The sequence below is a fragment of the Erithacus rubecula genome (assembly GCF_903797595.1).
Source record: "Erithacus rubecula genome assembly, chromosome: 22".
Taxonomy (NCBI): domain Eukaryota; kingdom Metazoa; phylum Chordata; class Aves; order Passeriformes; family Muscicapidae; genus Erithacus; species Erithacus rubecula.
Genome location: NC_136674.1, coordinates 10,344,033 through 10,358,904, shown reverse-complemented (window position 1 = coordinate 10,358,904; position 14,872 = coordinate 10,344,033). Strand labels below are relative to the sequence as shown.

At 45.7% G+C, this 14,872-nt stretch overlaps 1 protein-coding gene across 2 annotated transcripts in view; it reads right to left on the bottom strand.

Moving 5' to 3' along the window:
* Positions 1 to 14,872, bottom strand: part of TSPOAP1 (TSPO associated protein 1) — a 66,157-nt gene that overhangs the window by 25,116 nt on the left and 26,169 nt on the right. For both annotated transcript variants that reach the window (XM_079324755.1, XM_079324754.1), the window contains exons 10-16: positions 14,558 to 14,662; positions 13,821 to 13,871; positions 7,825 to 8,008; positions 7,324 to 7,544; positions 4,563 to 4,672; positions 2,642 to 2,751; positions 421 to 1,236 (exon numbers count right to left, since the gene is read on the bottom strand). In XM_079324755.1, coding sequence (XP_079180881.1) covers positions 421 to 1,236; positions 2,642 to 2,751; positions 4,563 to 4,672; positions 7,324 to 7,544; positions 7,825 to 8,008; positions 13,821 to 13,871; positions 14,558 to 14,662 — 1,597 coding nt within the window. The remainder of the gene's footprint in view (positions 1 to 420; positions 1,237 to 2,641; positions 2,752 to 4,562; positions 4,673 to 7,323; positions 7,545 to 7,824; positions 8,009 to 13,820; positions 13,872 to 14,557; positions 14,663 to 14,872) is intronic.

The window sequence follows — 14,872 nt, the reverse complement described above, 5'->3', positions numbered from 1 at the left end:
TCCCAACCAGACCTGATCTTGCAGAACTGAACTATAACAGCCAGGCCAGTCCTGGGAAATGACAGACAGAACCAGAGAAAATAAGATGCTCTTGTTCTGTGAAAGCTTTAATGCACAGAAAACAGAACTTTGCAAAAGTAGCTGAGGTCAAGATGCAGCAACTCTTGGAGCAAAGTCACGGCCAACCATCTCCTCCCTGCCCAAACAGCTGCTCCAAACAGCACAGAGGATGTCTTCCCGAGCAAATGAAAGCAAAAGGAATAATTAAATTTTAAAATAAAAGAAGAAAAACATTAAGACAAAAAAGAGTGCAGAACCTTAGGCTTTAGGGATCTAATCAACCTTGCTTCCCTCTGGCCCATGGCTTCCCAGCAGAAGAGCAGCTGGGCACAGCCTCTCCATGTGCAGAGGCTGCAGTACCTGCTAGAGGGGTAGTGAAGTGTATCACGGCCGAGTCCTGCTCCTGCCCCTCGGGCACCTCTTCCCAAGGAGTTTTCATGGGCCGGGCCTCCAGCTTGGCCACGTACTGGGTGCTGGGCTGCAGGTTGTGGAAGGTGTACCAGTACACGCCTGGCTTGGTCACATCACACTCCTGCCCATTGAGATACACCCCGTGGCTGTAGTTGCTGTTGCAGGGAAGCCAGGTGACCTCTGCCGAAGTGGCCGTGACGCTTCTGACCTTCAGCACGGTGGGTGCCAGGGCAAAGCCCTGCCCCACAAAGAAGGTGCAGCGCAGTTTATCCGAGCGGCCGCGCTCCGTCACCGCCTGCACAGACACGCGGTAAGCCCTGCTCTGCAAATCCAGCTTTTCTATCACTGCTTTGGTCTGAAGGCCACTTCTCACATTCTGACGTAGCTCTTCATCCACATAGATGTTGTAGCTTTGTATGTCTGGGCAGCCAGCTGGCAAAAGAGGTGGTTCCCAGCCTACAACTATGCTTCTGGCAAGCTGCTTGATAAGAGTCAGTCTTCTTGGATAAGGCACTGCTGTGTGACTAACGGGTTCCTCCTGATCTCCTTCTGCTCTGCTGGCCAACGGACTGATGCTACCCTCTTCAATGGAGAGCTCACTCTTATCTCCACTGCTGGTGCTTGCACTGACCAAACTTTTTTCCTGGTATGAGCTATGGGTGAGATCATTCAGCTCCGGAGGCAGAAACGTCATGAGGTCATCATCTGAAACTCGCTCAACAAAATTGGAGGGGACCAGCCCTCGCCGGCCATCCATCAGCTCCCCTAAACAAAAAACAGGACACCTGTTACCACTGCTCCTGCCATTGAGCCTTCCAGCTCAGCTGTGAGGACTGTGGGACAACATCTATGCCAGGGTACAACTGCTGTGCAGTCAGGAGAGGAAAAAACCTCAGGGAGGTTGCTCCTGGCAATGATTCCTGATTTCCTAGGGCTTCCCTTGGTAGGTACCAATGGACACAATGAGGAAACTCACTGCTCCACACATTTCAGAGTCAACTAAGTAAAAAGTTGGGTTGTGTAATTAGCTAAAAGCTTTCTCCTTCTTCATTATCCCATTCTTCAATCATCACAGCTCTTTCACTAACTTCTTTAGCCTTCCCGAACTATGAAGATGGATGATTTTATGTCTTCTCCCAGCCATACAGATTTGGGGTTTGCAGCACTTCCTCAAGAAAGTCCATCTTTTGAGCTCTGTATTTAGCTCTGGCATTCCTTTTTGCTCCCTCCTTTCTTAAGTTAACTCCTGTACTAAAAGTGTCCCAAAAAGACTTGTGGGGACAACAGATACACAGCACTTGGTCTATGCAGACCCATCAAACCACAGATGAGCAGCACATACGGACTGCACTGCCTTCCCCCTTCCAAACTCTACCTACAGCAAAACAATTGAAAGCAGGGAAAGCAGAAAAGGTTAGTAAAGAATAACCTTTTTAAACAATAAACAAATAAATGATAAGCTTGGGAATAGAAAGAAAGAAAAATGAGGCAGAGCAGTCACAAAGCAAGCAGTGCAACACACATGCATTTGTCTCAGCTCTTGCAAAGCACCTCAGGAAATCAGGAACCATCACCCCTTAAGCAAGTGGCTCCACAAAGAAACCTCAGCACAAATTTACAGCCCACAAATCTTGGTTTTGATTCCATCCACCTCTTAGTCAACCAGGATCATGTTTGCAAAGGCATCAAAACAGAAACACTGACAGCAGGGAGGGTCACATCTGCAGTCTGGTTGATTACTGTATCCCCCCTCTGCCACAAGAGCACAAGGCAATGGAGCCCACCACCTGCTGCAGTTCCCAGCTCACTACAGGCACTGGAAAGAGGGAAACAGCCCATGTGCAGAAGGGGCTGAACATGTTCCTCTCCATGGTGAGAGAGGAACCACATGGAGGTTGAAACCATCGGGGATGAAACCTGGAACTTGCTGAACATACTGGCAAAATTTCTTCTGAAATCACTAGATAAAGATTTCATAGCTTAGACTTGATTTATTCATAACAAAAATAAAGCCACTTATAACAGGATCTGCTCATCGTCTAACAAACTAACTTTGGGTGGAAACCCTTTACCCTGAGGTTTCAAGATTTGGGAACTTTCTCTCTCATTTTCTAGAGAGAGATCAACTCTCCACAGCAGTTCAATCACATTTCATTTTACTAAAACACACCTTCAAAGAAGCCATCTTCATCCATGTCTCCATAGATGTAAATATATTCTCCAGCAGTCAGTGGAAGCTCTGCCTCTGGATTTTCATTAGGTCCATCAAAAGGATTGTAGCTGAAACATTTACAATTGGAAGACTTAATTTGCATAGGAACCTTCCCAGGAACACATTACAGCTGTGATGCTGATAAGCTCTTTCCATCCTTTGGGAATGCATCCACTTTGGCAAGCAGCAAATTCCACAGACAAAGGTCAAGACTGTAGTTTACATAAAAAAATATTTAGTAACAGATAATTGCTGAAGAGCAGAACAGATGTCTTGTGACCTCCAAAGGAACAGGGATATGATGATGGTGAAGGGACTGGAGCATCTCTCTGAGGACAGGCTGAGGGAGCTAGGCCTATTCAGCCTGGAGAGGAGTCAACAGACCAGGGGATTTTATCAATGCATAGGTATATTTAGGGTGGGTGTCAAGAGGAGGGGGCCAGATGCTTTCCACTGGTGCCCAGCAACAGAACAAGGGGCAGTGGGCACAAAGAAACAGGAAACTCCACCTGAACCTGAGGTAAAACTTCTTTGAAGTTGAGCAAGCACTGAAAGAGGCTGCACAGAGAGGTTGTGGTGCTTCCTCCAGCTCCAACCCCGTATTTTAAACTGCACTCCAAAAACTTCATCAGCAAGAAAATTAGAAACACACTGGTGATATGGCTCGGACTCCAGGCAGTTCTAACATGTCTATTCAGGAATCTTAAAACTAAGCAGAGGGTCTCATTTTACAGGAAAATGCCCCATGAAAAACCTTTACCTTTACAAACACCTACTGCCAACTCCTGCTCTTTACTCCTTAAAAAGGATTACATCATGCCAAAGCAATGTTTACTTCTGTCATCTGACTGAGACCTTATGGGCCCAAGGCTGACATGAAGACACAGACCACATCTGATGTGCTCCTCACAAGCACAGAATCACCCCTGTTCTCTTCCTCCCAATTCCCAATGGAAAGGCTGAAAGATAGGTAAACACTGAACCATATCAACTTGGGCTTGGCCACCACCATGGCTCAGTGAATGGCAACAGTTATTCAAAAAAATCTGTCCTTTTTTTTTTTTTTTTTTTTTTTTTGTCCTTTAAAAATTACCAGAAGCCAGGAGCATTTTGGTCAAAAATTTCAAAATTCTAAGCTGAAATTTTCTTAATTGTTGGAATAAGATTTCTTGGAGAAAACATCTTGCACTATTCTGAAAAAAACAGACAATTCAATGAATATGTCAGGACGAACTGATTTTCAACAGGGAACAATATTCAAAGTTTCACCCAGTGCTGTTCACTGAACAGATACTGAGCTTGATGTGCTTTTATTGAGCTGAGCCTGGATTGAGCAGGAAGTGCCAGGTCTCAAATCATTCAATTATGGAATGGTTTGAGTTGGAAGTGATGCTAAAGCCCTTCTCATTCCACCCCCTGCCATGGGCAGGGATACCTTCCACCATCCCAGGTTGCTCCAAGCTCCATCCAACTTGGCCTTGGACACTTCCAGGGATCCAGAGGCAGCCACAGCTGCTCAGGGCACCCTGTGCCAGGGCCTCCCCACCCTCACAGGGAACAATCCCTTCCCAATATCCCTAACCCAGCTCTGGCAGTGGGAAGCCATTCCCTTATCCTGTCACTCCAGGCCTTTGTCTCAAGTCCCTCTCCAGCTCTCCTGGAGCCCTTTAGGTACTGAAAGGGCCTCTAAGGTCTCCCCAGAGCCTTGTCTTCTTCTGGCTACACTCCCAGAGCAAAAATCCCATGGAGAAATAAAATAAAAGGTTTAATCTATTATTATCCACTCCTAATAGTGGTGAATCCAAGAGAAGATTGTGAAGTAGGGACCTGTGGATAACCTGTGTAACTTCACAGAGCACAAGCAATGAACACTCAGTACCTGTATCGAGCTAAGAACACCTGGAGCTTTGCAGTGCCTTGGCTGCCTGGCTCTGGCATGAGGGAGATGCTGTCAACATCCAGTTCTTCCATTTCACTTGCAGTGTCCACCTAAAGATAAAAAAATGTTAAAGATAAGGATCTAAGTAAAGGAACACTCAAGAGTGTTTGTACATAGTGAACACATCCTCTAAACACGTGGCTGGTGTCAGTCTGGCTCCTGGACTAACGACCATCTCTAAGAATGACTTTTTACTGAAGAGGTAGTAATAAGAGGCAACAGCCCCAAGCCAGAGTTTCAGGGCTTCTAGTCAGACATCAGCAAAAACTCCTGGCCCAGGTGGGTGATACAGCCTTGGGAACAGCTCCCAAGAGCTGGGATGTGAGAAATGGATTTGTAAAGGATTCTCAAAGCCTGACTGAAAGCTCACACAGTCTTGTACATGTCTAATGCAAACACTGAGATAAGGTGTGCTGACTTAGAAAGGCCATGGAATAGAGAAGACACTAATGAGAGAGAGACTGAACTAGAAACAAGTTTCAAACAATGGCCTTGCAAAAAGACCAGATATTTTGGAGAATTAGAGCTGTGAAAGATGCATTGTGGCAAGACTACATAGGATAAAACAATAGGTGATTGGTGTTAGAAGTATTAGCACCATTGTGTGGCTAAAGCTAATAGGCTGAAAAAAATTTTAAGGTATTGTAACCAGGAAATAAGTTGGCTTCTGATAGAATGGTGTAGTTTTACATCTCTTATGTTTCACCCTTCAGTGAGATTGATAATGGAATAAAATCTTTTAAAAAGCCACTCAGCTGCCCTGTCTCTGTTGAGCTGGAATTTTCCAACACTAGGGGATCTTCATTCTGAAGAAGCTCTGTAGCTTGAGCTCAGCAAAGCCATGGGCACACTGATTTAGAGCTGGTGACAGTCCCCTGGAGCAGAAGATTGGTCTAGAGGCTCTGGAGACCTCTTCCACCCCACATAACCATAAGTCAGTATGTTGATTTCTTGCTACCTCTACATGGTAGCTGTGCCTCTGTGCAACACAAATGTCAACCTGATCAAAGGAGCTCTGTTGGATGTTGGGATCTTTAATTGCTTCTGTCCTCTCCAACATCTCTACATTTTCTGTAGGATGTCTGTGTACTTCAGACAGAGATTTGATTAGAACTTTTGGTTTTAGCTGGTTCTGCTAACAGCATATACTGAATGAAATACAAGAGCCAGGGCAGGGAGCCCCCATTTCTGTTACAACCTCTCCCTTTCTAGCCAGCAGCTCCTTCTGCACTTCCTAAGCTGAAGGCTGCATCCACAAGGTATTTGGTGCCTTACTGGCAAAGCACCTTTGAGAAATTTCTCTCAGCTGTCTTGATCCAGGTGAAATTCTGGGATTTTACATCCAGTGGCAATGGGCTGTGTAATGTAAGCCTTCCTCTTGAGGCAAAGCACTCCATGGGGTTTGTCTGAACTTGTGTCAGTGAACCAATTCAAGCTTCCTTTTTAAAGCATACCTCAAGGCAAATGTATTTTTGATGAAGACCCACTGCAGGCACCAGAACACAAAGTATTTTTTCTAATACATGAAGAGCCAGAGTCAATCTCAGGAAGAGTTCAGAGCATCTTTTCAAGGTACTGTACTCCTTGTAATGCAATCCTGCCCTGTGTCCTTGGAGAACAAACACTTGTAACACCCAAAAGAACAGGCTTAGCCTGGAATGTTCCCACAACTATGTGCTGTGGAAGCCAAACACTCTAGGCATTGGCTCTTTTCCAAGGATCCCACACTGATCTCTGCAGGCATCTCTCCCTCCAGGGAAGCATGGTGGCTTCCAAGCTTTCTCTTGAACTAAAATGCAGGCATTTTTCCTGATATGGAATTGCTAACAGTTTCATACCTGCTCCTCCCCAGGTATGACCTTCACTTTGGCTCTGAACATGGCACTTCCCTGAGCTCTTACACAGTGGGAGGCTCTGCCTGGCACTGATGTTGTGGGTGACCTGACCTGGGCACCTCAACACTTCAGTGGCTTTAGTGCTCAGGAAACCCCAAAAGAACAAAAGGTGTCCCTCACCCCAGCCCTGCTGTGCCCTCAAGTGATGCACAGGGGAGAGCATCAACGCCTGCTCATATGAACTCCACACCACCACAAAAGGACTCCTTGGGAGAAGAAGCAACTGAGGAGATCTTGGTGATGCAAGCACTCAAAGACTGTTAGTTCCATCCTTCTTAGCACAAACTTGGCATCTTCTCATGGCTTCTTTCACCAAGTAATATCTTACTAACTAAAAACACCTAACAGACAAAAGAAGTTTGAGTTCCTCACTCACAGCTTAAGGCTAGAAATAGCCTGGATGGTTTCTCCCCATGCTAAAAATTCCAGTTTGTAGCCTTTATGTGTTTTAGTGGCAGTTGAGATGCCATAAGGAAGCTTAGCAAGAGCTACCTCACACATCCCATCCCACTCCTTCCCCAAGCTCTCAGGCACTGTTTAACTAGTTGTTTCCTTCATGGAGGACAGCAATATATGAAAATGAGCATTACAGACATGGCATCCAAGGTAATTTCAGTATTTTCCTACAGTTTTTCTCTTGTTTATCCCATTTTCTTCATGTAGCCAGAAGGGAATGAATGGAACCTTACTGGTGAATGCATGTGACCTTACTGGAGAGTTAATGCAACTTTACTGGTGCTCTCAGCAATGCATTTACTCCCTTCTGGCTGGAAAGCACAGGCAGAAGAGGGGACTCCCATACTGACCTCTGGAGTTGGGCAGGATTTTGGGCTGTTCTGCATGGATTCAGATTTTGAAGAGCTGGACTGAGACTCCCCTTTCTTGGATTGTTTCTGAGCACTGGTGGAAGCAGCTGGGGAGCCCATGGTGGTGTCTGGCCCCCGTTGTGATGGCTCCAGCTTGTCATTCTCTTCATTGTGAACCTTCTTTGTGCTCTGATGGGGGAACAACCCAGGAACAGCTGACTCTGCAATAAAATCAGCTGTCCATTAGTTACAGCCACAGGCAGGATACAGGATCAGCAATGAGCATCTCAGGGAGCAGCCCAAGTCTCTACAAACGTGCCTCATTCAACATATTGGGCAACCAAGCTCTCCCTGGCTGCAGAAATGCCAACTTCTCTTTACAAAATGAACAGAAATGAACCCTATTTACAACAGAGACAGAGATGTCAAACTTTCACAAAACATTTGCATATAAATATCAACCCATTTGTCAAAGCCCTCTCAGGCATGTCCAGCAATTACCCTTCTCCCAGTGGGGCTGTGGGGTGGAGCTGCACAGAGCAAGGGGCAGCTCTGAAGTCACCAGAGTGGAGGTGAGAAGGTCGATTTTTCCTGTCTGAAGGCGGAACTGCTGGAGCTCCTGTGACAGGAGGCTGAACTGCTCTGTTTGGCTGCGACACTGCTCCTCCAGATCCTTCACCCGGGCCTGCCAAGAGAGAACAGGCTGAGGAGCAAACCCCTGTCCAGACACTCAGCTTCCAATCAGGATTGGCCTTTGTTGCATCTTTTCTCAGATTCCAAGGAGCTAAAAGATGCTTTTAAATGCATTGCCTAGGAACAGTCATAAGAAACTGGCAGCCTCATACATCTACTTATCTTAGAAAAGCTGAGGCTCATCATTTCTGAGGAAGCTGACTACAAACTCCGTTAAGACTTCTCCCTAAAATTCTGGCTTTGAACTTCAATATCCTCTCTTAGCCCTCCACAAGACCAGATGAGACAAATCAGAGATAAATAAGCCTTAAAAAGATTCAAAAGGCTTTGCTTGGTTTTTGGAGTATTAAAATCATGTCTCCAAAAGGAATTGCTCTTCCAACTTTGTCCATCACTCAAGAGGCTCCAGCAAACTCCCAAAACCTTAACCTGACCTCCCCATCATTCCAGGCAGGACTGCCAACTGTCCCTCTGGATCCTGGCTCCTCCAGGCACTAGGAGAGCACACAGATCCATATTGCAGAACTCTCCTGTGATGTGGGAAGCCCAGAGACTTTCCCTTCTGGTCCTACAGAGATGATTTCCTCCACGCAAATGCATGCTGAGGACAAGAAAGCTACACCTAAGCAAGACAAGGTGCCAGGGAGCCTTGGGAAACATTATGGAGAGGGAAGGACACATTCCTGCTAGAGAACCATTTGTGTTTTCCCATATTCTCTTTTTACCATCTCTAGAATTTCCTCTGAAAAATAATGCTGTTTCCTGGCTGTCTTTACACATCCCCACATTCCCCCAGGTTGTAGGCAGAACAATTCTCCTTTCCCTCCTCTCACTGTTTCCTGGAGATAAGATGCACCAAAACAGATGACTGCACTGCACTCTTGAAAATTTTCCATTTTCCAAAGTATTTGAAGTGCGTTTTCTCCATCCAACTAAAAAATAAACGATGCTGTGAAATAATATGTGAGGCAGAAAGCCTGAGTTTTTAAGCAGCTCTAAAAATAACAATTCTGACCTGGAGAAAGCTCTCTGTGGTCTCAGAATAACCTCTGTAGCTGCTCCCTAAGGATTTACAGGGGTCATCCTTTTTTGTTTGATTGTGACATAACTGTTTTAGGTGTTTCAGTTTATTGCTTGTCCCCTCCACAAGCCCAAAGGTGCTCTCATGCTCTAAGGAAAGCCTGGTGAAGTCTCTCAAGTTGGGCAAGAACTATCTCTGAACTAAATTCAGATGCCAAGATTAACTTCCAGAAGTGTCTGTGTTATCCACTTGCTCAGATTCAACTCCTTGTTTACTAAGTCACAGTGCACATGACTCCTCTGCCATAATGAGTGCTTGAATTTACTTACAGTTTGGATTTTTCACATAAAGACTTCTCCCCTACAACATTACATCTTAATAGAGAAAATAAATCCTCAACAGTAAGAACAATTGCATTGGAACAAAGGAGGACTTCTTCAAGTCCAATACCCACCCCTGTTCCCACCTTGGGACAGAGCCTACAACAGACAAGTACAGAATGACTGCAGGACCAGAGGGGGATTTCCTGTCTTCTCTGGAAACATGAGCAGCAGATGCACCTGGATATTGTGTTTAATAGCATCATAACAGTACCTCATCCTGTAAATTTATAAACTACAGTTTAAATCCATTTACACTAGTGGCCAAGCCAATAGCCTGTATAATTCACAGTTTAATTCTAACACACCTGATTAGTCAAGTGTCTTTTCAGTCTGTTATTCCAAACAACATACAAGCATGCCTTAAGTACAACTGCCACATCATACACAAGGTGTACTTCTAGCAGTTACTTGCAGGGGACACAGACAGCTGGGAAGCATGTTTCCAGGGCAGTGCTGTGAGGCAGGAGGATGAGGAAGAGGAAGCCAGAAGGTTCAGGGAACCAGCAGGAATCAAGCTCCAGACACAGAGAAGACTTCTGTGTGTGTGCCCCACCCAAAACAGAGAGGAAGAGGAGTCTCCCACAACAGGGACTGGACTTCCAGAAGAGGCTGCAAGAGCAGGAGCAGACCTTGGTGGGGTCAGTTTAGCCACCCACTCAGTAACTGACTCTCCACACCCAACCACCACTAGCTCAGCCCAATCTCTAAGACACTCTCATTCCTGGCTGGTCTGTTCCACTTCATGCTCTCACTTCAGATGTCCCTTGTTCTCTTTCTCCATATCTTCTGCTACATAGTTTTGAGATCAGAGAATCCCCATTTTGCTACAAGGGAATTTTACAGGTGTGCAGTCCAAGCTCTTTATAAAAGCAGAGCTGATGCCAAAGGAATTAAAAGAACATCTATAACTCCACATCAGTGTGGGTGGAACTTCTACAGGATGTGAGCATAACCCCAATAAAGTCCTTTCCTGAGAGTTCCCACCATTTTACTGCTTTTTTGACTGACTTGCGGCTGAGAATTTTTTAAAAATCTCCTACCTCCAACCCAGCACCTCCTATGGCAGCAAGGGATTCTGAGCCCACCACCAGGCATGTTTAGTCCCTGCTCTCTCTCCTCCATGTACCTTTGCACAGTCAGTGTCACCTGCATTTTATCTCCCCATTCCTGCTGAGATTTCTGCCAGATTAGAAGGTTTTAAAGAAGTTTTCTATCAGCTACAAACCCCAGCACTTCTGTATCAGCCTTCTTTCCAAACCACCTGTGAACAGGCCAGCTAGCACAGCTCCCAGGCTGGAACTGCATTAGTTACCACCTCTTCTGGGAAAACTATTATCCACAATGTCTGCTTTCCATCTTCCTCTCAATTATAAAGCCAGCAGGACTTGTCTTCTCCACAACACTCATTTGCAATAGTGTCACCACTGTCTTTGGGCTTTGAAGGAAACACTTCACTGTTGGACTGCAAAGACACTTAAATGTGGAGAAGGAAGACAGCTGGACAATTCTAAAAATCTAATCTAAAAGTGCCAAAAAAGCAAGCTCCTAATTCTAACTGATTAAGAAAGCAAGGCACTTAAAGGGAAAAGCAGCTGCTCCATCAAACTCATAGTGAGAGCTCCTTTAATTACATTTATTTCTTGGCAGCAACACTCTTGCAATCTTTTCCAGAGTATAGTTGAAACAAGAATATCAAGCAACTGTCAAAGTCAGAACAGAGGGGGAAATGTCCTGTTTGACAGCATAAGAGCAGTACCTGCATGCAATCCAAAGTACTCTGGGAGCAAGAAGAAAAGCAAAAAGAGATATCAAACCACATCAGCAGTTAGACTACAGCACTCTGCCAAAGATAACCCAGCCCTTAGTCTGAATGAAATTGTTTTCTCACCAAATTACAGTGCCTGCTTTGTTCCATACTGAGATTCCCACCTCATTCCCAGAAGCACCTGCTTGCCAAAAAAAAGCTAAATCCTACAACCAAATGCATGAATAAGATAACCAGGCACTTTTTGAGGGCCCCCAAATCATAGTGTGCTTTGAGATAAAGGACAATATGCTCAGAGTGGCTGCTAAATTTCAAGCCCCCTTTTTCCAGCACATTGCACCCATTCAAAAATGAATGGAATGGATATTTTGTGCCCAGACCTTTCCCCAGGTCTGAGATCACAGAGTACTGGGAATCAAAGCACAGCTCAGACCTGGCTGTGACAGGATCTTAAGCAGCTGACAGCCTGCTCAGTCCAGCATCCTGCTTCTGGGTCAGGGAAAACATGCAAAGTTGAGCTCTGGTCCCCTCATTTCCCAACAAAACTGGATTCCTGGAAGGAGGCTGCCTCTTTTTGTGTCTATGCAGTGCCAAAGGCAGTTGAAATCTTACTCTCCTCACTCCTATCACTGCCTTATCTCAGAACTACAGACCTGAGGCTGAAGGAGATCACCTAGAGCACTGGGATCACCTGATCCAAGCCCTCAGCTCAGAGCACTATTGGTGGCCAAGAGCTCTGAACATCTCCAAGGAGAGAGACTCCACTTATGACAATCATGGGACAGAAGTCTTCAAACAGGAAAATGGACTTAACTCATTCTTCATTAATATCACATCAAAAAGCAATTCAACCACATGTAAAAAAGACAATATACAGCACAGGCATGGCAAACCCCATAATTATGCCATACACTGATGCTCTGGAATGAGCATGACTATAGTTAAGAAATTTAAATGACTGCTGCTCTGCATTAAACTGGATTTTAATGACAGCTCCTCTTTCTTTGTTCTACTTCATAAAATACAGGGTCAGGTTGAATCAGGCTCTAACAAACCTGGTCTAGTGGAAGGTGTCCCTGCCTATAGCAGGAGGTGGAACTGGATGAACTTTAAGGTCCCTTCCAACCCAAACCATTCCATGATTCTGTGATCTCTGTACTAGTAACATGAAAGCATGTCAGAAAGAATATTTAACTGATAAGGCCCTTGCAGAAGAACATTACCCTCAAACACAGACCAAGAGGACTGTCTCTTTCTTCCTTTGCACAGGGAGATGTCTGGTAACAACCCAAGTAGTTTCTCCAACCCTTCATTGAGTTAGTTCAGAAAATGTTTAGCAAACATCATAAAGTCATCAAATCCCAGAATGGTTTGGACTGGAAGGGACCTTAAAGCTCATCTTTTCCTGTGGGCAGGGACACTGCTCACTAGACCAGGCTGCTCCAATGGTCTTGAAACAGAAACACAGCAACCCTCCCTTCCCCTAAAGGCAGCTCAGAGCCCAGCTAAACACCAGCTGATGTACAGCAGCACCTGTATCAGCTGATCCCATCTCTGCAGCCAAACACAGATGTACCCAAAAGGATGTGGCAAGGGCACAAGATACAATGTCACAGCCCCCAGTACTCACCCAGCCTGCAACATTTCAATCCTTTTCAGCAGGAGCCCGACACTCCTGGGCTCTACAGCTCAGACACTGGCCAGGCCCCATCTAAATTTGGTGCTCTTTGCACTCATGGAGTAATCTCCTTCATCAAGGACATTTCCCATCTGCATCACAGTCCTGGGCTCCCAAGAGCCACAGAGCTGCAGTGGGCAGAGGGAGCTCACTCTGACTGTCAACACTGGAGACAGGAGCATGGCCCCAACAGACCTCACTGTCTGGGGTACAGTAAGACCTTCTGCTTGTCTCAGATGTTGCAGTGCTCAGAAAACCTCAGAGAGAGAAGAAGATCCTTCCCTTGCTACCATTCCCAACCCTCTGGCAGTCACTAAACTGTCACATCGAGTTCCAGGGTTTGGTGCTGTGGCTTTGCAGCTCCAGAAATCCAATGTTTTCTCCAAAGTCACCCTGACAGACACGGAGCTGATGCAAATCAACTCCAAAGCAGTGCTCAGCACATCTGCCAGCCTGTGCCAGTACACTGTCAGCCACAAGCCAAAGCACATTCCCTGTGTATGTGTCAGAGAAAATGGGACAATGGAAATACCCCAAGCTTCACCACTCTTTACACACAAGTTTTCTTATTTTTACCTAATAAATTTTTCTTATTTTTCCCTAATAGAACAAATAGAGCACACATATACAAGAGAAATTTTAAATCCCACAGACACAAGTACTCTCCTTTCACGATTCTGGAAAATGGAACAGGTAGATCTGAGTTTGGTTACTAAATGCACCCCTAAAATAGTTTGTAGGCATAATCTGAATGAAGTAGCTATTCTAAGGACTGAGCAGACCAGGATATAATTCCTCAAACTTTGATCCAATATTACTTCTACTGCAGCAACACGTTGCATTTGATCAAGGCACTACAACATTTTGCACAAAAACCAACAAAACCCAAGGCATCCAAACTGGTATTATAAACAAAAGGTACCAAATTCAGAGTAACCTCTCTTCTTTCTGTCTTACCTCTAGAAGCTGTACTGCTCCTTCATGCTCCCTTCTTGCCTCTGCCTGTGCCTAAAGAAAAATAAGGAAGGGAGTAAATCAGGAAGCAGCCACCCTGAGTTCACTTCTACTGTCATCCTACTTTGATAGCCCAGTGTAGACTGGAGCATGGGTCTGATGAGGAGCAGCTGAGGGAGCTGGGAAAGGGGCTCAACCCAGACAAACGAAGGTTCAGGGGAGACCTTCTGGCTCTGCACAACTCCGACAGGACGGGGCAGCTGAGAGGGCAGGGGGTGATCAGGCTCTGCTTCCAGGGAGCAAGGGACAGGACAAGGGGAAATGGCATCAAGCTCTGCCAGGGCAGAGTCAGGTTGAATACCGAGAAAATTTCTTCACAGTCCCTGGCACAGGCTGCCCAGTGCAGAGGTGAAGTCACCATCTCTGGGACACTTTAACAGCTGTGTAGATTTGGCTCTTGGGAACATGGGTCTGTGGTAGCCTTGCAGTGCTAGGAGAATACATGGAGGGCTTTTCCAACCTTAATGATTCCATGATTTTACAGTTTAAACCATTGTTCAGTCTGGAAACATCTCTGGGCATTCATTTACAAGCAAAGCCTTCACTTTGCTCAGGTACCAGAGTTTACCTGGACTCAGACACTCTTACCCTGTAAACTCACATCTACCTAGTCCATGCAAAGGAAAGAAGATGCAGAGTCCATTGAGAGGGGAGAACACCCCCCTGTCAGACCCCAGTACCTGCTGCAAGCGCCGGACCTCCTCCTGCTTCTCCTGCAGGTCTAGCAGTGCCTCCTTGTGCTCCACCTCCAGCTGCTGCCTCCGCTCAGCCACATTTCTCATGTGCTGCAGGACAAGGCACACACAGCTCAGGGGTGACACTACTGACACCCTGCCCTGTGTTCTACCAATAGCAACAAAGCCAAACCAGGGGCTGTATTTCATGTCATCACTGCATGAAGTAAGAGATTCCAGTCACAAGGCAGACCCAACACTGCCACAGAAAACCTTCAAATCAGTGATGGCCACCTTACCTCCCACCCAAATGCCTGAAGC